The sequence below is a fragment of the Microcaecilia unicolor genome, chromosome 4, assembly GCF_901765095.1.
Source record: "Microcaecilia unicolor chromosome 4, aMicUni1.1, whole genome shotgun sequence".
Taxonomy (NCBI): domain Eukaryota; kingdom Metazoa; phylum Chordata; class Amphibia; order Gymnophiona; family Siphonopidae; genus Microcaecilia; species Microcaecilia unicolor.
In genome coordinates this window covers 238,519,548-238,544,293 of record NC_044034.1, presented here as the reverse complement: position 1 = coordinate 238,544,293, position 24,746 = coordinate 238,519,548, and the positions used below count along the sequence as shown (strand labels likewise).

At 44.4% G+C, this 24,746-nt stretch overlaps 1 protein-coding gene across 1 annotated transcript in view; it reads left to right on the top strand.

Annotated features, from left to right (window-relative positions):
- The window catches only part of TM9SF2 (transmembrane 9 superfamily member 2), a 215,442-nt gene that overhangs the window by 176,884 nt on the left and 13,812 nt on the right, over positions 1-24,746 (top strand). Inside the window, 2 exon segments of the mRNA XM_030201349.1 lie at positions 7,361-7,512; positions 23,355-23,466. Coding sequence (XP_030057209.1) covers positions 7,361-7,512; positions 23,355-23,466 — 264 coding nt within the window.

The window sequence follows — 24,746 nt, the reverse complement described above, 5'->3', positions numbered from 1 at the left end:
GGAAGAGACGGGGCCGCCATATGAGAGTATCTAGTAAGATCGGGTATGCCAAGGCTCTCAGCAGCAGAGGTAGAGTCTCTTAACATGCCATTAACAGCAAAAGAACTCCAACATGCAATTAAGGCGTTGCGATTGCACTCGACGCCAGGCCCTGATGGATATTCGGGAGAATTTTATAAAATGCTCCGAAATCAATTATTAGGTACTCTGCTGGATTTCTACAATACGGTTGTAGAAAGAGGGGCATTTCCCCAGTATGCGAATACAGCTCTGATCAGTTTAATTTCCAAACAGGGGCGTGACCCGATGCATCCAGGATCATATAGACCAATATCTTTGATAAATGTAGATATTAAAATAATGTCCCATATGTTGGCGGATCGGTTGGCCCTAGTATTGCCAAAAGTTATACAAGAAGATCAGGTAGGGTTTGTGAGAGGGAGGCAGTCGGTATTAAACGTAAGGAAACTAATAGTAGCCATGCTGCAGGCCTCGGAGAAAGGGGTCAATAGAATGGTAATAAGCTTAGATGCGGAGCGTGCCTTCGACAGAGTTTTATGGCCATACATGTTTGAAACGCTGTGATGGCTAGGAGTGCAAGGCTGGTATTTACGGGTAATTATGGCAGTATACACATTGCCCAGAGCCAGTTTACTGGTCAATGGAATTAGGACGAGAGAGTTCAAGATAAGAGTGTGGGACATGACAGGGGTGCCCTTTATCCACATTACTGTTCTTGCTCTCCTTAGAACCTTTATTATGTGAGGTGCGAGCGAATGAGAAGATAAGGGGGGGGGGTGAGGATAGGAGAACAAATGCTGAAAATGTGGGCATATGCAGATGATTTGCTGCTCATTCTGGACTCACCGCAGTCTTCCTTAGAGTGTTTACTCTGGGTGATTGCAGATTACGGAGAAGTTTCAGGATTTAAGTTAAACCTGGCAGTCATTAGCAATGCCTGAGTTGTGATGTCTAAAGAAGGTGGCGGGGGGAATTCCCACTAAAATGGACTGAGGGAAATATGAAATATCTGGGAGTCATTGTTCCCAGTGACTTGTCATCGGCATACGGGATGAATGTACTTTCGCTTTTGGCGGAGACCAGGCGCACTTTGCAACTCTGGGGAGCATGCCCACTTTCTTTGTCAGGACGCATAGCGCTGTTTAACATGATGGTGGTTCCCCAGTGGTTGTACATTTTCCAAATGTTACCCCTGTTTTTGAGGCAAAGGGAAGAAAAGGCATCATGCCAGGTAGTACAGAGGTTTATCTGGAGTGGTAGGCGCCCGCGACTCCCTATAAGTACTTTACAAAAGTCCAAAACACATGGGGGGAATGGGTCTGCTGAATATTAGATATCTAACAATATCGTGCGCTATGAGACATACGAGAGATTGGCTGACAGGGAATCAGAGCTTCACGGCGACTGGTGGAGTCTTCTATCTTTCCTAACATGCATTTAAGTTGGCTGATGCATACGAACAAACGGAAGCTAGACACAAGAATCTCCAGGAACCCACTTGTTTTCTCTGCCAGGGCAGCTTGGAGATGGCTCTGTAGAAGGCACGGACATTCAGCGGGGTTTACCCCTTTACTGTCGCTATATCGGAACCCGGATTTCCCAGCTGGTACCACATAATGTTACTGGTTCGTAGAAATGAGGGGGAGGTAGTGGAGGGTTCTTTCTGTAAAATATCAATATGCTGGAATTGTCTTTCATCTGGATTAATGAAAATGATTGAAACATAAAAATACAAAAGCAAGGCTTCTATAAGACTAGAACTAAAAAAAAAAAAAGTAGTTAATTCAGAACCGTAATTGGGCAGTAATTACTGCAAACACAACCACCTGGTTTGGGGGACTGCCAGCATGCCATTAGGAATCTTTCATCAGTACCTGCATGACTTAAAATATATACCACTCAAACAAATGCATGCAATTTATAGTAAAACTGTCAGCAGATTCTACATTTTTAGCAGCTGCCTAGTTTAACTTGCTTATAGCTTATATATCATTTTAAACAATCAAAACATTTTTCCACTACATAGAGCAAACACTTATAGAAACTTTGAAATTATAATTCTGCTCTAATTATCAGATATTAGTTCCGCACCTGAGACAGCAGTCACAATTTGTTATTAACAAATAGCCTCGTAAGCCCAGGGTACCTTGTAATTAGGACAGCAACTGTAATGACTATCATCATTGGCTCCACCACCAACCAAAAAAACTGCAGAGAAAAACTCCCGCGTTATCTCAAAATCAATATGGAGCAAAAAATGTGCGGTAAAAAAAGGCAGGTGGTGTTTAATTATTATTGACAAAATTTGAACCAAATGCTCAAACAAATATCTATAATTTACCGCTGAAACTCTAAAGCTGGTAAATTCAATAAGAAGTCAAAATGTATATTCTACAAATTTCCAGAACCTGGGGATAAATAAATGATACTTAACTTGACCCATATGGTATTAAACCACATCGTCTATGTCCATAGAATCCTTCTTTATTTTATTCACCCCGACGGTTCCAACATGTAGTATCTTAGGTCGGAATTCACTTTCACTCCGACTTATCCAACCAGTAGTATAAATTCAGCATACAAATCCTATATTTCTCATTTCTCGACAGTTATAGGAATTCCACTGTTTCGCTACTTATCAGGAGAAAAACAAGAAAGAAAGAAACCAATTTTTCCTTCTTATCGATATGAGCAGATGGCTACAAAATGGTGACTGCTTATATAGGACACCTTCAGTTCTTGCTCCTCCCTATAATGACGTCATCTTAAATTTGTACTTAATTCACAAAGCCTGTGTTAATAAAATGCTTCCCGTTCCAATTGCCCATTTAAACCTAGGGTGTATTGTTTGGAGGCGATATAGCCATCTTTGTTCTTTTTGATGCAAAACTCTTGAAACATCACCTCGTCTCCCATTATCTGCTAGTTGTTCAATCACTATACAACGTAATTGATTAAATGTATGTCCCTTATTGACACAATGTTTTATAAGAGGCATATATAGTTTTTCTGCTTGTATTCCATGTGTGTGCTCAATTAGTCGTGTTTTTAACATGCGTTTTGTTTGCCCAATCTATCTAAGACCGCACGGACATGTGATCATATATATTGCAGCTTTTGAGGTACAATCTGTAAAGCAATTTATATAAATCCATTTGTTATTAATCGGACCCCAAAATTTATTATTCAATTCCATGATCTCACACACAATGCATTTGTTACATTTGCCATGTCAAGTTTGAGGTAATTTTCTATTTGTCCAAATGTCCGAATGGCATAATACATGTGCTAAATTAGCCCGTCTGGAGTATGACACCATGCATTTTTGATCAGCGAAGACATCATGAGCTGTTAAAATATTCCAATGTCTATAAATGATTGCAATTTTTGGTGATAAAACAGTATATTGCATGATAGAAGGAGTGTTTTATTTAGCCACTTTATGTTGTTTAGGCTCCAATAAAAATTCTCTGTGGTTGAATAACGCCCTCTTAAAGGCATGTTTAACAATTTATTTGGGATATCCTCTCTTGTAATTTTACTCTTAGTTGACTAGCTGATTTTTTTATATTTTTCTGAAGTTACATATGTGTCTATATCGTGAAAATTGTGCAAAAGGGAGATTATTCCAAATATGAATCGGATGCATACTGTCATATGTGAGAAGTGTGTTACGATCTGTTGGTTTAGTAAATATATCTGATTCCAATCTTCCATTCACATTAGTGATTCCAGAAATGTAATTTCAGATTTGTGGACTAGATATTGAAATCTAATAGTAGAGTGGCTAATTTATGGATAATCTGGAAGAACAACATATTTACAAACTGCCATTATTTCAATGTGCATCTTGCTGGTGGCGATTCATAGACAATATCTTCATGATCTGGGAGGCAGATGAAATACTGTTAGAAAAATGTATTCAAGAACTAAATTCATGTCACTCTACTATTAGATTTCAATATCTAGCCCACAAATCTGAAATTACTTTTCTGAATGTGAAAATCACTAATGTGGAGGACTTCCGGTGACGTCACGATCCACAATGGCGATCTGAAAGCGGAGCTCCCGACTACCAGCCCAAAAATTAGCTAAATAGCAAAGCCACCAGGGCCCGAAACGAAGGGTGGTGAGAGAGAGCGGGCAGTGAAAGGAACGCGCTCCCAAAGATGGCGAACTCGAAACCCAAGACGGCGGATTTAACCGCTTTTGCATTTCGTCAACGCGAGCACGCGACAGAAAAGCAGGCCGGAGATCAGAGCGGTCAGGGGAACCCCTCACTCCCACGATCTCCAGGTGGCCAGGGAGCACACGGAGAGAACAGTGAGAGCGAGGTACCGACGGATAAGTGGGAGCAGCTGAGCACATGGTTGCTGGACATAAAAAAGGAAATCAAAGAGATGCGGCGAGATTTCGCGCAACTAAGTGCGGACCTGAGAGAAGAGATTAAGGACTTGGGGAACCGAGTCAATGAGACAAGGTGGACTAGAGGAACACGCAGAAACTCTGACAGTGATCGAACAGCAAATTGTGGAACAACAATCAGACATGAGATTCATCACTGACAAGGTGGAAGACCTTGAAAACAGAAGCCGGCAATCCAATATACGGGTGTGGGGCCTGCCGGAGATACCGGAATTTAACAACTGCGAAAAGGTAATGCAGGCTATAGCGGCCCACCTCCTATCCATCCCAGACCGCACAATAGCACCAGAAACAATTCGATTAGAGCGTGCATATCGGGCACTAGGATCAAGAAAGGCCAATATACCTAAAGATATAGTGGCCTGCTTCACGGAGTTTAAAGTCAAGGAGGAGGTCGTGCACCAAGCGAGGGCAGCTAGCCCTATAATATGGGAGACATATCCCATTGAATTGTTTCAAGATCTAGCGGCCACCACCTTAAAGAGGCGAGGAGCATTATGCCCACTAACGGAGAAGCTCCTAGAAGAGGGAATTAAATACAAATGGCAACACCCGTTTGCCCTAGTGTTTTATAAAGAGGGCAAGCAGCGCCGGGTGATCTCGCTTGAGGAGGCCCAAGAGTTTTGGGGGCAGGAAAAGGCGGAAACAGCGACCTCACCATGACAATCGACAGGCCCCCTGAGAAAGAGCAAGCAGAAATGGCAACAAGTATCGCAGGGGTGAGGACGGCTGAGAAGACAGGCCTCAGCTCATGCGCTAGCTGTTGGAAAAGGCCCGTGAAAGAGCACCTCACTTTGGAATATAAATCCTGTTTATAAAACTGCCAAACCAGAGAACTGGGCCAGGCGGAACTCTATTAGCAAAAGGCTAAGGGCCAGAGTAACTGAGCAGGCTGGTATTGAACACGGGAACGGAAGTCAACACCTTTATAGACATGCTCCCAAGGGAGAAAGGGGCATGCTATTTCAGGTTATCGGGAAGGAGGGGGAGGGGATAAGGGGGAGTGGTGGTGGATACATAGTAGACTGTTTTTGTGGCATTGGGTGATAAAGTGTTCGTGTGTAACTTTTAATGTGCGGGGCCTCAACTCGCCTATGAAGCGCCAGTTAGCATTTAAAGAAATGGTACACCTGTGAGCTGACATGGTGCTCCTACAGGAAACACACCTAAAAAAAGTGTCATGAAAAGCTGGTGTGTCATATGCGATACCTCACTATATTGTTTTCATCGTGTATAGATAATTCAAAACAGAGACGGGTATTAATAGCGCTGTCGGGATCACTCCCATGGCAGGTTCATCACACCGTAACTGATAAAGAAAGTAGATTTTTGATGGTATTAATCTCGCTGTTTAATGTTCAATAAACAATTGTGAATCTGTATGCACCAAATACAGGGCAGGGAATGTTTATAGAGAAAGTAGAACAACAATTGCAAAGACATCAACAAGGTCACCTACTACTTACTTTATCACCAAAAATTGCGATCATTTATAGACATTGGAATATTTTAACAGCTCATGATGTCTTCGCTGATCAAAAATGCATGGTGTCATACTCTAGATGGGCTAATTTAGCACATGTATTATGCCATTCGGACATTTGGATAAATAGAAAATTACCTCAAACTTGACATGGCAAATGTAACAAATGCATTATGTGTGAGATCATGGAACTGAATAATAAATTTTGGGGTCCGATTAATAACAAATGGATTTATATAAATTGCTTTACAGATTGTACCTCAAAAGCCTCAATATATATGATCACATGTCCGTGCGATCTTAGATAGATTGGGCAAACAAAACGCTTGTTAAAAACACGACTAATTGAGCACACACATGGAATACAAGCAGAAAAACTATATATGCCTCTTATAAAACATTGTGTCAATAAGGGACATACATTTAATCAATTACGTTGTATAGTGATTGAACAACTAGCAGATAATGGGAGACGAGGTGATGTTTCAAGAGTTTTGCATCAAAAAGAACAAAGATGGCTATATCGCTTCCAAACAATACACCCTAGGTTTAAATGGGCAATTGGCATGGGAAGCATTTTATTAACACAGGCTTTGTGAATTAAGTACAAATTTAAGATGATGTCATTATAGGGAGGAGCAAGAACTGAAGGTGTCCTATATAAGCAGTCACCATTTTGTAGCCATCTGCTTATATCGATAAGAAGGAAAAATTGGTTTCTTTCTTTCTTTCTTGTTTTTCTCCTGATGAAGTAGCGAAACAGTGGAATTCCTATAACTGTCGAGAAATGAGAAATATAGGATTTGTATGCTGAATTTATACTACTGGTTGGAAAAGTCGGAGAGAAAGTGAATTCCGACCTAAGATACTACATTTTGGAACCATCGGGGTGAATAAAATAAAGAAGGATACTATGGACATAGACGATGTGGTTTAATACCATTTGGGTCAAGCTAAGTATCATTTATTTATCCCCAGGTTCGGAAATGTGCAGATTTTTTGCTCCGTATTGTTTTTGAGATAACTCGGGAGTTTTTCTCTGCAGTATTTTTGGTTGGTGATGGAGCCAATGATGATAGCCATTACAGTTGGTGTCCTAATTACAAGGTACCTTGGGCTTACGAGGCTATTTGTTAATAACAAATTGTGACTGCTGTCTCAGGTGCGGAACTAATATCTGATGATTAGAGCAGAATTATATTTTCAAAGTTTATATATCATTTACCATATGCTGAGTTAGTAATTCATGCATATTGGGTAACTATAGAAATTGATGGGTTTCTCTTTTCTATTCAAGATGAAACTACAGTTTGAGATCAGAAGTAGTTATTTGCTCATTAATTTCAACATGCAAAATAAAGCATGCAAATGAAATATTACACTCAAAGATTTAATTAGATGTATAATGCATTTTTCTCCTCTCTTTATAAGACCATTGAACACCCAGTGCGCACCAATCAGATCCCTCGTCAGATTCCTGAACAATCGTTTTACACAAAGCCATTACCTGGCATCATTATGGGAGGAATTCTACCCTTTGGTTGCATCTTTATACAGCTGTTCTTCATTCTCAATAGTATTTGGTAAGCAAATTTAATACACTTTTCTCTTTTTCTCTTCTTTTTACCCCTTCTATTCTCTCCACCCTGTACCTCCTAGTAGGCTGCTTTTAACTCCTAGCTCCTATTCACTTGTTCAGTACATCTGTTTTATCATTTCCACCATAGGTAATTCCATAATCCCTTTTTTGTCCTGTTTGTCTTGATTAGATTGTAAGCTTTGTCAAGCAGGGGCTGTCTTACATGTTTAGTATACAGCGCTAAGTAAGTCTAGTAGCTCTTTAGAAATTAGTAGTAGTAAATGTAAGCAATTTTCCTATAATCAGAAATGCAAATGGTGAAAGATCACTAAACTTTACAACACCCTTGAAGAAGCAATTTAGGTTGCAAACTTCTTTAATGTAGATGTGATAAAATTGCAATAAACATTTGACTAACTTAGTGTTTTTCAAAACTCAGTTGTAGGTCACCCCAGCTATATTGCTCATTCAGGCAGCATATTGACATGAAACTCACATTTGATATTTATGTAGTAGGTTTCCAGTTTTAGTACCCATTGTAACTATGATGTGTACATAGTTTATTTTTTATCCCAACATTCTTGATGCTTCAGTTCCAGAAAGGTTAACATTAGTGTTCCAAGTATTACAGATGTTGAGGTTTACTTGGCTATTTAAAATTGTTGCTAAAACATTCAAGACTTTCAGCAAGACAAGCCTAGTTCTTGGTTCATAGGCTCAAAATGACTTCAGTTGGGAGTGTTCTAATTGCAGCTGTCACAACCTTTAGGAATAGATAGAAATTACTACTTGTTGTGGCATTTGCTAACCAGCTGCTTTTAATAGTTGGCAGCTATATACTGCTTACTTAACTATATAAAATTCCTGCAGTATCTGGCTTAAGATGGATGTGGTAAATAATGTATCGTGCTGGGGTAAAATATAAATTAAATGCAAAATGCAGCTCAGTGTTTAATAAAAATATATAGCTGAAGGGTAAAATTTATCCTCGAGATTTGCTCATGACATTGTTGAATCTGTATGTCTAGGTAGGAAGAAATTGACTTCTGTTTAGCCGGAATGTTCTCTGTCTCCAGTCTTCTTCACTGAGTATGCTTTATTTTATATTAGCTCTGTGTATCTCATCATATCATGCAATCTATCATTCAATGTTAATAGAAATAAAAATGGTACTTTAATACATTTTTTACTAGCTTTTGATGGCATAATACCTTCTTCTACAGGTCAGAAATTAGTTTAAGATGAGGAATATCAGAATATATAAGTAAAAAATAAAAGCATTCCAATGACAGGGTAAGGTGGATGGGTGATCGGAGGGTGACAAAGCAGTATAATTATATGGTTTATAATATGATTTCCTTTCTGGTGAGTGTAAAAGTATCTCAATCATTGTAACTTCAAAAGGCTTGTGTTCCTAGATGCTTTTGAAATTTTCTTTTAAATATTCTGACTGTAATCTTTTTTTTTTTTTTTTTTTTTTGTTGAATGATATATACTTTATTTGACAAAAAGCATGAGTAGGATCTCCTTCAAAAAGCATGAGTAGGATCTCCTTATGCTGAATGTATTTCCCATGTGAGTAACTGTGGGTCATATAATGTGTTGACATAGTTTGCAGCTTGGTGTATTGCAAGTATGTATGACATGCTCTTCTTTTTGAGCTGTTGGCAGTTAGTTCACTTTTCAAGGTAATAAATAGAAATAAAATTTTTAAAAAGATGGTAAAATTATACCTTTTATTGAACTAACACAGCTACCACACCAACTTAACCAGTCATCTAAAGTTTAAAATTTTATTTATTATGTTGTAGTATATATTTCATAATGGTTAGTATAAGATTTAAAAAGTACTGTTTATCTGGGGAAAGTTCTCCTAAAAAGGGAGAGAAAATAAATGATACAAAGAGACTTCCCAAAATTCGGCAATGTGAAATCAGCTTTGCTTTGAAAAATGTTGTAACTCCTCAGTTACAATACTCTTTCATATAATCTCTATTATATCCCTTCCCTCCTGCCTTAGCTGTCACTGTCTCTGCCCTCTTCTGGCTCTTGTATTCTCACCTTCCTGTTCATTATCCACTTATATTTTTCTCATCTATGTCTTGCTTCTAAAGCCCCTTTCATTTCTCTTGAGCATCTTACTAACTGCCAGACTCAGCAGTGTCAGCTACTGTATAAAGCTCTGATATATTGCTTACATTAACATATCGATGGAGTAACTGAAGGTGGTTTACAATGAAATAGAAAACAGAGGTCAAATATGGGGATGGTGTGGTAATTGTCTACAACCAACAGAATGAGTCATCTACACAAGTGGGTGGCTTCCTCTAATGGTGCCAGTAAATGGAGTAACTCTTTAAACTCATACAATAGGGGAGGGGGTGTCATATGATATTCGCAGCTTGAGTGGTTGCATCTAGCCTGGCTCTGCTCTCTTTCTCTATAGACCCCTTTAACTTTGCCTTTTCAGTGCTATTTATCCTAGATTCTGACCTACGTGACATTCCTTTTATTTGTTTTGTTTAATCGCAGCACTTAGTGCTCACCTACATGTTGGAATGCCTGTAAAGCTGCCTAAATGAGGCAGGGAGAAAACTGCTTCCATATCATCATGCTGATCAATCCATAGACTGGTGGGTTGTGTCCATCTACCAGCAGGTGGAGATAGAGAGCAAAGCTTTTGCCTCCCTATATGTGGTCATGTGCTGCCGGAAACTCCTCAGTATGTTCTCTATCTCAGCAGGTGGTGGTCACACACAGCAGCAGCTCTGGCTAGGTCTCCAAGCCTAATTTTTAGGTTTTGTTGAGTACCTGGGGTTGAGGGCTCTTCTTGAGCAAGTGCAAACCTGGTGGCGCCAGGTCCCTCCTTTTCTCCCCCCTCCAGCTGGCTCCGTTAAAAAAAAAAAAAAAAAAATTTTGGACGTCCTTAAGGGCGTTTATTTTGACGTTTATTTAAACGTTTATTGCAGCTACTCACTGGGACACCAGGTCGTTACAGCTCGAAGCGAGAAGCAGGTAATTTTTACCTTTTTATAGCGGGCAGGGGGTTCCCCGATCGATCTCCACGTGGCCTATGGCGTCGGAGGGCGAGGGCGCAAAGAATCGCTCCCCGGACCGCGTGTGCGCTTCTAGCGGGGATGCGGGGGTCTTAAAGTCTGATTCGCCCTTGTTGGGTGTCAGTTTGGAGGCCGGTCAGTGTCCCCGGTCTTCCTCCGGTGCGGCGGTTTTTCCCGCCATAAACGCCCATCCCCCGCTGCTCGCCTCCGCCATCTTGGCCGGCCACGCTGCTCGGACGGCTTCTTCTTGGGCCGCCCTTGAGCTGGGAGACGTTAATGCCATGGCCGCCCTTGATTTGGGCGACGGCAAAAAAGCGGCTAAAGTTAAGCGCCGTTCTTCCCGCGTGGCTCCTTCGCGGAGTGTCGCGCCGGACGCCATCTTGGATGCACAGCATGTTTCTCCCCCGCTCTTGCGAGCGCCGGTTGAGGGTGCGTCTAGGGCTGTGGCCCAGGCTGCTGAAGTGCACAGTCTGGGGGGTTTCTCCCCCGAGTTTATTTTGCTGCTGCATCAGGCCTTCCTTATGCAAAATGCTGCCCCTTCTCCCTTGTCCGATAAAGGGGTTGAGGCCCCCGGAAGTAAACGCCCTCGGGTGGATTCCCAGGCCTTAGAGGACTCTGTTTCCTCTGATGTAGATGAGGGCAGCGTATCTGAGTTCTCCCAACGGTCCTTTGGGGATTCCTTGGAGGAGACGGATTCCCGCTCGGATGGAGCGGATGACCCCTCTGCAGCGCGGATCTTTCGCTCAGAGGATTTGCCCAACCTGTTAGTGCAGGCCATGCGCATTTTGAAGATTTCCTCTCCAGAGGACGTCTCTCCCTCAGCCCCTGTTGGCTCCGCTATTATACTGGGGACGAAGCGCCCGCCTAGAACCTTCCACATGCATGATGCCATGCACACCTTAATTTCGGCTCAATGGGATGTCCCGGAAGCGAGCCTCAAAGTGGCTAGAGCTATGTCCCGCCTCTATCCTTTGCCTGAAAGTGAACGGGAGGCCTTTCTTTGGCCTACCGTGGATTCTTTAATCACTGCGGTGACTAAGAAAACGGCGTTGCCGGTGGAAGGTGGCACGGCCCTAAAGGACGCCCAAGACAGAAGATTGGAGGCGGCCTTAAGGTCGTCCTTTGAGGCGGCTGCCTTAAGTTTGCAGGCCTCAGTTTGCGGCTCCTATGTGGCCAGGGCGTGCCTGACGATTGTGCAGCAGGCTTCCCCCTCGGATCATTCCTTGAGGGCTGATTGGCCGGCCCTGGAATCGGGCTTGGCTTATTTGGCAGACTTATTGTATGATGTCTTGAGAGCCTCGGCTAAAGGTATGGCTCAGACAGTCTCTGCGCGGCGGTGGCTTTGGCTGAAACATTGGTCTGCGGACCACGCCTCTAAGTCCCGCCTGGCTAAGTTGCCTTTTAAAGGGAAGCTGCTCTTTGGGGTCGAGCTGGACAAAATTGTGACCGATCTCGGCACGTCTAGGGGCAAGAGGTTACCAGAGGTCAGGGCTCGGGCCAGTGCTCGCCCCGGTATCTCCAGAGGACGGTTTCAGGAAGCCCGTCGGTACCGCCAGGGCAAGTCGGGCTCCTCTGCCCCCTCTTCCTTCAAGAGGAACTTCTCCCCCAAGCAGCATTCCTTTCGCAGAGACCGCCGTCCCGGAGGTGCGCCCTCCGGTCCTCCCCCAGGGTCTCGTACCCAATGACGGGGTCCTGGTCCATGGCCCAGTGCAGATTGGAGGACGCCTGTCCTCGTTTCTGGGCGAGTGGACCAGGGTAACTTCAGACGCTTGGGTGCTGGAAGTCATCAGAGACGGCTACAAGCTAGAGTTCTGCCGACCCTTAAGAGACGGGTTTGTACTCTCTCCCTGCAAGTCTCCGGTCAAAGCTGTGGCAGTGCAGCAGACCTTGGACAATCTGATCCGCCTGGGTGCGGTCGTTCCGGTGCCAGAAAATCAGCTTGGCAAGGGACGTTACTCCATTTACTTTGTGGTACCAAAGAAAGGAGGTTCTGTACGGCCTATCCTCGACCTCAAAGGGGTCAATCGGGCCTTGAAAGTTCGGCACTTTCGCATGGAGACTCTCCGCTCTGTTATAGCGGCAGTGAAGGCAGGGGAGTTCCTGGCATCCTTGGACATCAAGGAAGCGTACTTGCATATTCCCATCTGGCCTCCTCATCAACGCTTTCTGCGTTTTGCAGTCCTGGGCCGACACTTCCAGTTCAGAGCCCTCCCGTTCGGGTTGGCTACTGCTCCGCGGACCTTCTCCAAAGTAATGGTGGTCATCGCGGCCTTCCTGCGAAAGGAAGGAGTACAAGTCCATCCTTATCTGGACGACTGGTTGATCCGAGCCCCCTCTTATGCAGAGTGCGGCAAAGCTGTGGACCGGGTGATTGCTCTTTTGAGCTCCCTGGGGTGGATCATCAACTGGGAGAAAAGCCAGCTGCGCCCGACTCAGTCCCTGGAGTATCTGGGAGTTCGATTCGACACCCAAGTGGGCAGAGTGTTCCTGCCGGACAATCGGATTGTCAAACTTCAGGCTCAGGTGGACCAGTTCCTAATAGCCTCTCCTCTTCGGGCTTGGGACTATGTGCAGCTGTTGGGCTCTATGACGGCCACGATGGAAGTAGTGCCCTGGGCCAGGGCTCATATGAGATCACTACAACACTCTCTGCTGCAGCGCTGGACTCCGGTGTGGGAGGATTATGCTGCGCGCCTTCCCTTGGACCCAGCAGTGCGCAAGGCGCTGAGCTGGTGGCTGAAGACAGACAAGTTGTCTGCAGGGATGCCTCTTGTGACCCCGGAGTGGATTGTCGTCACGACGGACGCCTCTTTGATGGGCTGGGGAGCCCACTGCTTGGGAAGGACAGCGCAGGGGCTCTGGTTTCCGGCAGAGGCAAAGTGGTCTATCAACCTCCTGGAACTCAGAGCCATTCGGTTGGCGCTTTTGGAGTTCCTCCCGGTACTGGCGTTGAAGCCAGTACGGGTCCTGTCGGACAGTGCCACGGCTGTGGCCTATGTCAACCGCCAGGGAGGTACCAAGAGCGCCCCTCTGGCCAAGGAAGCCATGAATCTATGCCAGTGGGCGGAAGCGAACCTGGAACAGCTGTCAGCGGCCCACATTGCCGGAGTCATGAATGTCAAGGTGGACTTTCTCAGTCGCCATACCTTGGATCCCGGAGAGTGGCAGTTATCGGCTCAGGCGTTCTTGGACATTACGAAGCGCTGGGGCCAGCCGAGCCTAAATCTGATGGCATCATCGGCCAATTGCCAAGTGCCGCGCTTTTTCAGCAGAGGACGGGACCCTCGATCTCTGGGAGTAGATGCTCTTCTCCAACAGTGGCCGACACAGGAGCTTCTCTATGTGTTCCCGCCCTGGCCCATGTTGGGCAGGGTACTAGACCGGGTGGCAAAGCATCCGGGCCGAATAATCCTGGTGGGTCCGGACTGGCCCAGACGTCCCTGGTATGCGGACTTGATAAGGCTATCAGTGGACGACCCTCTGCGGCTGCCAGTGGAGCAGGGCCTGTTGCATCAGGGTCCCGTGGTGATGGAGGATCCCTCCCCCTTTGGTCTTACGGCCTGGCTATTGAGCGGCAGCGTCTGAGGAAGAAGGGCTTCTCAGACAAGGTCATCGCCACTATGCTGAGAGCGAGGAAGCGCTCTACTTCTACTGCTTACGCCAGGGTTTGGCGTACCTTTGCAGCGTGGTGTGAAGCAGGCTCACTTTCTCCCTTCACTGCTCCAATTTCTTCAGTGCTGGCGTTCCTGCAAGAAGGTCTGGAGAAGGGCCTGTCGCTCAGTTCCCTTAAAGTCCAGGTGGCGGCTTTGGCTTGCTTCAGGGGCCGCCTGAAGGGTGCTTCCCTGGCTTCGCAGCCAGATGTGGTACGTTTTCTCAAGGGAGTTAATCACCTGCGCCCTCCTCTGCACTCAGTGGTGCCTGCGTGGAATCTCAACCTGGTGCTAAGAGCCTTGCAGAAGCCGCCTTTTGAACCCTTGTCGAGGGCATCTCTGAAAGACCTGACGTTGAAAGCAGTCGTTTTGGTGGCTATCACTTCAGCCAGAAGAGTTTCCGAGCTCCAGGCACTCTCATGTCGAGAGCCTTTTCTGCAGTTCACTGAGGCAGGAGTGACTATTCGCACAGTGCCTTCCTTCCTGCCCAAGATTGTTTCTCGCTTCCATGTGAATCAGCAGCTCTGTCTCCCTTCCTTTCGTAGGGAGGACTACCCAGAGGAATACTCTGCTCTCAAATATCTGGATGTGAGACGAGTCATCATCAGATACTTGAAAGTGACCAATGATTTCCGGAAATCGGATCATCTGTTTGTCCTGTTTGCAGGTCCTCGTAAGGGTCTGCAGGCTGCTAAGCCTACAGTGGCAAGATGGGTCAAGGAAGCCATTGCAGCGGCTTATGTGACCGCGGGGAAGGTGCCGCCTATTCAGCTGAAGGCTCACTCCACTAGAGCTCAGGCGGCCTCGATGGCAGAGGCCGGGTCCGTCTCCTTGGAAGAGATATGCAAGGCGGCAACTTGGGCATCGGCCCATACATTCTCCAAGCATTACCGCTTGACTGTGGCTGCTCGGACGGAGGCCCGGTTTGGAGCTTCAGTGTTGTGGTCAGGGATTTCAATGTCCCGCCCTGGGTGAGTACTGCTTCGGTACATCCCACCAGTCTATGGATTGATCAGCATGATGATATGGAAGGTAAAATTATGTATCATACCTGATAATTTTCTTTCCATTAATCATAGCTGATCAATCCATAGCCCCTCCCAGATATCTGTACTATTTATATTCTGGTTGCATTTCAGGTTCAAGTTTAGTCTTCAGTTCCTGTTCAGGAGGACTTCGTGTTCAAGTTTTTTCAATTGGATTCTTCAAGAGTTGAGACGAGTTTGTGTTACAGTGAGCTGCTGCATTCCTCTCCCCTCCGTTTTACGGGGCTGGATTGAGACATAAATTCTGCCGGCGCTCCCTCCCGCTTCGTGCGGCTGTAGGGCAGCTTTGTACCCCTCCCGCTTCAGCGGTGTTAGGGTCAGTCAGCTCCTCCCGCGGTTGCGTGATAAACCAGATCCCCCCGCATCAGCGGGGTGGTGTCCCTCCCCCGCTCCGCGGGGATGAGCTGGACGGATTCCCCTCCCCCACTTGTGTGGGGATGAGCTGGGTTAATTCCCCTCCCCCGTTTCGGCGGTGGTGAGCTGGGCATAGTGTCCCTTTGTGGGTGTAATTCTCTAAGTGCTGAGTCCTGCGGATGGAGCTTTGATATCGACATACTGAGGAGTTTCCGGCAGCACATGACCACATATAGGGAGGCAAAAGCTTTGCTCTCTATCTCCACCTGCTGGTAGATGGACACAACCCACCAGTCTATGGATTGATCCGCTATGATTAATGGAAAGAAAATTATCAGGTATGATACATAATTTTACCTTAGACACTTGGCAAGATGGCGGCAAGCCCTTCACCTCCTCTGGTGGTAATACAGGATAGTGCCATCCAAGTGTTGAGGAGGCACATGTCCCAAAATCTAGCGAAACTGTATACATCCCTTGAGGAAACAAAGGATGCTTCGGAGGGATATGCAACACTCTTGCAGCAGGTGAAGGAATGTGTTGCAAACCATGAGAATCGTGCAGCTATGGTGGAATCGAGAATTCAAGTTTTGGGGCGCCAATATAAAGAGCTGGCAGACCAAGCTAAGGATTTGTAAAGCCAGAGCTGACATAATATCTGGCTCATTGGAATCCCAAAGTCTGTGAAAGAAAAGGAACTCTGGGAGATTACGGAAAAGTGGCTACCTCAAGCGCTGGGTCTGCTGCTTGAAAATGGCACATTACACCTGGAGAGAGTACATTGTGTGGGCATTCTGAACATAAAATATTCTAGACTTTCAGCAAGACAAGCCTGGTTCTTGGATCATTGCCCCAAACTGGTTTCAGTTGGGAGTGTTCTCATTGCAGCTGCTCATTGCTCTAATCTCCAGTTTTGTCAAAAAGAGCAAACTTACGGACTGTTACAGGAGACAAGACTGACCACATGTTGTACAACTTTATGCAACTTTTGGTTATGTTTTGTTGTCAGGTACTTTATAATAGTATCTTTTACATGCAGAGAGGATATGTAGTCACTGGACACTTGCATGTTCCGACGGCCCACAACTGTGATTGCAGTATGCTTCTGTGTATCAATCTTTGAGACAGGACGTGGGCCTAGCAGAGGTTATACTCGCTTATGTTTCATACTGATTATGCACTGTTTTGTTTTTCTTTTGCATGTGTATGTATTCTTTTTGATAAAGGGGGAGAAAGCAGGTAGAGAAATATCTGGATTGGGTTGGTATTGAATTTTGTGGGAGGGTATAAGAGCCAGAAGGTGCTTAATGGGGCACTGTTTGTTGGGTAGTATGTGGTAGGGTGGTAGGGCTTGTTAGGGAAGGATTTGCTATACTACACTCCATAGTGGGTCTTCTAGGTGGTAGGTTGTATGGGGCTGATTTGGTAGATCAGATGCTTTCTTTATTGATTTGTGATGATGGTAGGGGAGTGAGAAGGGGGTTGGGAGTGTGATGAATCTCTTTGGTGGCCTATAGTATTTTTTCTACATTGCTCAATTTGCTCTGGGAGTCATTTAAATTCACCTAAGGATTGTCTCTTGGAATGTAGAGGGCATTTCATCCCCTATTAAACATCAGAAAATTCTGTAGGGCTTAAATTGGCAACGTGCCTCCATAGCAGTGCTCCAAGAGACACATTTAGGGGCAAAGGAGCGTAGCAAATTAAAGAAACAGGTGGAGGATTATATTGATGCTACAACTTAAGGGAAAAACACTGGGGTGGTCGTTCTTTTTCACAAAGGGCTAGTAGTGGAGATAAAAACCTATATAATTGACCCAGCGTAGATACATTATTATTCATGTGCAAGTAGAAAGTCAATCTTTGGTGTTGTGTAATCTTTATGCCCTCAATGTCTATAGTGTACAATTCTATAATATGTAACATAACATAAGTATTGCCATACTGGGAGCCAAGTATCCTGTTTCCAACAGTAGCTATTCCAGGTCACAAGTACCTAGGGCAGCCCAATTTAGAAAGTAGACCAGCACAATCTCCTGCATCTCTCTGCCCCCCCCCCCCCCCCCAATGGTCTCCTGCAGCCCTCACTTGCCTTTCTTCTCTTCATTCTGAGGTGTTTCATTCTTATCTACTTTCCCTGGGGGTAGTGATGCAGCAGTCAGCATCTGTAGAAGATGCATCATGGCCAGTTCTGGGCATTGAGCCATCCTGCCCCCTCTGAACTTCCTACTTTGGAAGGGGGGGTTGTAGCCCGCAGGCTTTGAGCATGAATGAATGCTCAAGGCCCCACACTGGCCGTGATACATCTTCTATAGATGTATCATGACCGGTCACATTGTGGCCCTGGAAGAAGAGAGGTAAAATGCTGAACACCTCATGAGAAGGGAGAGGTGAAGGGAAGGAGGGGAAAGAAAAATACCAGTGAACTCATGGGGAGAGAGGGTAGGAGAGAAAGAGATGCAAGACCACAGGGATGGGGGGGGGGGGGAGAGATGCTGGAGACCTCTCCTGTATTTATTTCTGTTACTATAAGAGGCAAGATGCTGTTTTCACCAGGGTGTAATATCCTCAACTTTAATGAAGAGGTTCTGTAGAATATGCTACCTACAGAAGCATTTTTTCAAGAATCAAGAGAGAATGATTTCCTAGACTTCTGGACACATTATCATGTTAAGTAAATAAAGAGTAAGAACTGAACTGCATACATCTACCCTTTTAGACTATTGTAGATATAAGAGGGTCCCACTTGGTTTGAGAGTCACATGGAGGGGCATAATCGAACGGGGCACCCAAGTTTTCCTGAGGGCGTCCTCGCAGGACGTCCCCGCGAAGGGGTGGGGAAACCCGTATTATCGAAACAAGATGGGCGTCCATCTTTCATTTCGATAATACGGTCGGGGACGCCCAAATCTCAACATTTAGGTCGATCTTAGAGATGGTTCTCTCTGGTTTTCGGCGATAATGGAAACCGAGGACGCCCATCTCAAAAACGACCAAATCCAACTCATTTGGTCGTGAGAGGAGCCAGCATTCGTAGCGCACTGGTCCCCGATATGCCAGGACACCAACCGAGCACCCTAGGGGGCATTGCAGTGGACTAACTGATGCACTAACTGAACGGAAAAAGCCCTTCCCTTACCGATCCCTTAGCGATTCGGAAAGGAACAGGCACACATGAAAGAAATCGCATGCAAATGAGCTGCTCACTGTTAGCTCATTTGCACACGATTTCCTTCCTAAGGAGGGGAAGCCAGTGCAGAGCAGCCAAACATTGTGCGTGGCTGCTCTGCGCCTTCCAAAGACGGCTTCATACACGCAGACAAGCTGCGTGTATAATAGCCATCTACAACCTTAGAAAAATACAAGTCCAGGTGAAAACGTCCAAGTGCTTGTCAGGGACGTCTTTTTTTTTTTTTTTTTAAGAGCATGGGTGAAGGACGTCCTTCGCTATGCCTCCATCCCTGCAACGGCAGTTGAGGACGTCCTTTGCTATGCCTCCGTCCCTGCAGCGGCAGTTGAGGACGTCCAAAATGTGGATGTTTCTGTGAGAAGGACGTCCATGCCTGCTATGCCTCAGACACCCTCTTTATTTATTTATTTATTTATTTATTTATTTATTTATATGCTTGGAATGCCCTCCCCCGGGAGGTGGTGGAGATGAAAACGGTAATGGAATTCAAATATGCATGGGATAAACATAAAGGAATCCTGTTCAGAAGGAATGGATCCTCAGGAGCTTAACCAAGATTGGATAGCAGAGCCGGTAGTGGGAGGCAGGGCTGCAGGTTGGGAGGCGGGGATAGTGCTGGGCAGACTTATACGGTCTGTGCCAGAGCCGGTGGTGGGAGGCAGGGATAGTGCTGGGCAGACTTGTACGGTTTGTGCCAGAGCCGGTGGTGGGAGGCAGGACTGGAGGTTGGGAGGCAGGGATAGTGCTGGGCAGACTTATACGGTCTGTGCCAGAGGCGGGACTGGAGGTTGGGAGGCAGGGATAGTGCTGGGCAGACTTATACGGTCTGTGCCAGAGCCGGTGGTGGGGAGGCGTGGCTGGTGGTTGGGAGGCGGGGATAGTGCTGGGCAGACTTATACGGTCTGTGCCCTGAAGAGCACAGGTACAAATCAAAGTAGGGTATACACAAAAAGTAGCACACATGAGTTGTCTTGTTGGGCAGACTGGATGGACCGTGCGGGTCTTTTTTCTGCCGTCATCTACTATGTTACTATTTATTTGGATTTTGGATCACAAATAGCAGCAGTGGGATTTGAACCGGCCACTTCTGGATTGGAAGACCAGTGCTTTAACCACTAGGCCACTCCTCCACTCCCTTGAAATTTGGCCTTCCCTGTGGAGGGGGGGGGGGGGGGGTAGTTCAGGACGTCCAAAATGTTTGAAAGAAGGACGTCCACGCCTTCGCTATGCCTCCACTGACACGCACATACCTCCCCTCCCGGGGACCTGCATACTGATGCGATAGACCTGAGTATGACATTTCAGGCTGGCAAAAAAAGTTTTTAAAGTTGTTTTTTTCAGGGTGGGAGGGGGTTAGTCACCACTGGGGGAGTCAGGGGAGGTCATCCCCGATTCCCTCCGGTGGTCATCTGGTCAGTTTGGGAACCTTTTTGAGGTTTGGTCGTAAGAAAAAATGGACCAAGTAAAGTTGGCCAAGTGCTCGTCAGGGACGCCCTTCTTTATTCCATTATCGCTCGAGGATGCCCATCTGTTAGGCACGCCCCAGTCCCGCCTTTGCTACGCCTCTGACACGCCCCCGGGAACTTTGGTCGTCCCCGTGACGGGAAGCAGTTGGGGATGCCCAAAATCGGCTTTCGATTATGCCGATTTGGGCGACCCTGAGAGAAGGACGCCCATCTCCCGATTTGTGTCGAAAGATGGGTGCCCTTCTCTTTCGAAAATGAGCCTGATAGGCTCCCAAACTATTCATTGACAATGAGGAGTTCATGAAAAAATGGGAAGCTAGTTTAAATAACTGTTCTCTGGACTGAATGACACTCTTAGTACAAACTTCTAATAGAAAATTAGAGGCAGTAAAACATAAATTAGAGAGAGAATTATCCTTTTGGAAAAGAATGATGCCTGTTTTGGTAGGAGGTCCAAGAAAGCAAGTAGGCAGGTGACTTACAAAATCTAGCACAGGATGAAAAAAGAAGGAAATTGCCAAATAAAACTTTCATTAAAAGATTAATTTATTCACCACAAAAGTTAAAACAGTCATGAGCCCATTTTTCAATGCCCATAACAACCACTTCACCACCTTTATCTTCATGTTTTATTGTGATAGTCCTATCTGCTTTCAGTGTGTCAATGGCTGCTTTCTCTTCCTTGCTCATATTCTGGAAGACTTTCTTCTTATTCATTTTGAGTTTACTAATATCTGGCATGCGGTATTTGTCTTGGGGGGGGGGTTGTATAAAGAAGCAGAGGAATCAAATACTTCCCCCGTTTCACTCTTTAGTGTCTTTTTCTCCCTCACACTTGGGCTTCTTTGATTAATAGTAGCCTGTTCTTTCTCTTTGGTGACTACTTTCTCAATAACCTGGTCTCTTAAAAATTGATGACTTCCTCCTAAGATTCCTTTTTTCATTATAGGTAAACGCTACCATAGGTAAACGCTACCATTCTTATAATCTAATTCACCTCTGTGAAATTTCTCATACTAAGTTTCAAATCCCTCACAAATTTATCAGAGCTTCTCTTAAAATCCTCATGCAGAAGTTCAAAATGTGCATCCTTATCTTTTAAAAGCTGTAATTGGTTATCTTTTAACTCCTAACACTTATTCACTTGTTCAGAACCCTTATTTTATCATCCTCACCTTAATATTCCCGTATCTCTTGTTTGTCCTGTTTGTCCTAATTAGATTGTAAGCTCTGTCGAGCAGGGACTTGTCTCTTCATGTTCAAGTGTACGTCTAGTAGCGCTATAGAAATGATTAGTAGTAGTAGTAATCTAAATCTTCTTTCACTTTATTTTCTTTACTTTTACAGGTCTTAATTAGTAGCACCATCAGAACCAGTGAACTCTTATTGAGAATTGCTGCCAATTGTCTCATAAACACAGTATCTTCCCTAAACGTGGTTGGTTGCTTATTAATAAGTGAACCACGTGGTATTCTTTTACAGCTATGGTATTCTAATAAGGTAGACCCATGCAGTTCAAGTCTTATTTGTCTCTTGTTCAGTTGTACATGCATTTGATAAGTGGCTGGAGAGGGCGCTGGGCACCTGGAGCAGAGACCCTTGTTGGATTTGAGTGGACCTGGGATTTACCCCAGTTAAAGCTGTACTGACTGCAATGAGCTGCAAGTCCTCCACAGCACCTGGTCGGCAGCCAGAATGAGCACTAGTCACCTGGAGCAGATGCCCTTGTTGGATCTGTTTGGACCTGGGAGCCCCCCCCCCCCCCCCCCCCCCGGAGAACGCTGGAAAGAATATGCAGACAGTCTTCAAGACCTCCACAGCATGTGGTAGGTGGTCAGAAAGAGTGTTGGGAATCTGGAGCAGATGCCTTGGAACTACAAAAGTGCAACAGTGCTTGTTCCGAAGTTCAAGTTGAGATGTCTACCAGAAGAAAAATGATATGCGAACACACAGCTGCTCATTTGGATTGTGGCTGCAACAGAGACTGAAGTCTGAGTAATGGCGTAGTTCCACTTTCATTTGTATAGGAGTTAACTTCCAAGGAAAAGGCTGCTACTGGAGGTGAAGACTTCTTTAATTTTCTGTCCACTGCAAAGAAAATCTTCCTGCAGCCAAGGAAGAGGTTGAGTGTACCTGGTATGTTCAGGCAGTTCCACAAACTGTTTGCATTTCCAAAAGTGACACGCAGAGGGTTTGGAAAGAATTCCATGAGCCATAGCCTGCATGCTTTCCTTACTTATTCATTTGGAATAATAACATTATTATATAGTTGTAATGTGCAAAGTCATTGCATAGATTTCTAATAGTGTTCAAATACTATTCTAATTAATGTGTAAAATACAAGTAATTACTATTTCATATCTTTTATATTTTTGTGGCACATAATTCCCTGAGGTGTAACAACTGTTCATGCTGATTTACCCTTGGGGCCCTGTTTACTAAGGTGCGTTAGTGTTTTTAGCGCGTCTACACTTAGCGAGCACGCTAACCATGTAGGTGCCTATAGGGATATTGTAGGCACGTACATGGAGTGGCCTAGTGGTTAGGGTGGTGAACTTTGGTCCTGAGGAACTGAGTTCAATTCCCGGCACAGGCAGCTACTTGTGACTCTGGGCAAGTCACTTAACCCTCCATTGCCTGCCGCATTGAGCCTGCCATGAGTGGGAAAGCGTGGGGTACAAATGTAACAAAAAAACAACAACATGCGTTAAAAACATTAACACGCCTATAACGCTGCTTAGTAAACAGGGTCCTTGGTGTTTTCTTGGACACCCAATGCAATCAGACTATTGCTGTTCAATGTTGTAACTGCCATACCACTTCCAAGTGTGTACTTGAAATCACAAAGCAGTTGTAGGCATAGTATAAGACTCCCACTTCTCTCCAATCTTTCCTGCAAGAACTCCATTTTCAAATAATAAAGTATAGTACATGTATTTCTGCATGAATTGGACTTAAGGATGACTTTACAGTAGGGTATTTTTGTTTTATGTTTAGCAAATATACTGCCATTGCCTGTGTTTTACGTAAGATTTGAATTTTAAAGAGGAAACTTTATTTTTGTTTCTTTGTATTGTATTTTAGGTCTCATCAGATGTATTATATGTTTGGCTTCCTGTTTCTAGTATTTATTATTCTGGTTATTACATGCTCTGAAGCTACTATCCTACTTTGCTACTTCCACCTGTGTGCAGAGGTAAGTGCAATAATGTATAATTCTGATGGTTTTCTTAAGGGACATATTTACCAATATTTTGAAAAAATTCAGATACCTAGGAGTTTTTTTTTTTTAAGCAGCACAGGGAATAGACTTGTTTGTATGACACATCCACACACTTTCAGCCGTTTGTTTTGTTTGTTTGTTTTTTTTAATCATGTCCATTTTCTAATTAGAGATTCTCTGTGTTCATCTTATGTCTTTTTGCATTCTCTCACCATTTCTTTTTCTATGACCTCCCTCGGAGAGGGAAAACACACATTTTCTTACTACTTGCAGCTTCCACTGATTTAGATTTGACCCTTCACAGATTTGGCAGGTAGTGTTAACAAAATCAGGGTGTGGGCTTTTACAAATAAGCTAAAATTAAAATCAGGGTGTGGGCTTCTATAAATTAACATTAAAATCCTGTGGATGGTATATAAATTTTAAAAATAAATCCACCCCAAGAATGCTATGCTTAGATCTTGGTGATGTTTTACCAATAGACAGCTTAGCTAAAGTTCTTGGTGTTTATCTGGATTCTTCCTTGACTTTTGAATTACAGATAAATAATTTATACAAGAATTGTTTTTTAAGTTGAACAGTTAATAGTTCGTCACTACTTCTTTGAAAACCAATTTGCTTTATTAGTGCAATCTTTGATTTTATCCCAGTTAGACTATTATAATGTTATTCATGCAGGTATCTCTACTAGTCATCTTGGAAAACGTTAATTACTTCAGAATATAGCAGCTAGGTTGATACTCAACTGGAAAAAAATAGATCATGTTACACCTTTGTTGAGGGGCCTCCATTTGTTGCCAGTTATGAACAAAATTGAACTTAAATTAGTTTTGTTTTTTTAAAGCTTTGCCTGGGTCAACCTTTGAGCTTATAAATATCATCTGATCTCTTTATCCATGTTAAGGGTACTATTAGATTAAGGTATCATTGATCTCTAAAGGCCATGTTTACAAAGGTACATTAGCGTTTTTAGCGTGCGCTAACCATGTAGACGACCATAGGAATATTATAGTCATATACATGGTTAACACGCGCTAAAAATGCGTGCCTTTGTAAACAGGGCCCTAAATTTTCCATCATTTTCTTGTCATTCAACTAAAATATGGAACTCCCTACCATCTTGGATCAAACTACTGTCCATCTACATGTCTTTTTCTGAAAATAAATTAAAACCTATTTGTTTTAGAAATATCTAACGTAAACTGTCACTCTTATGCATTGTTATTATGATCTTAATGTAAACTGCTTTGAAC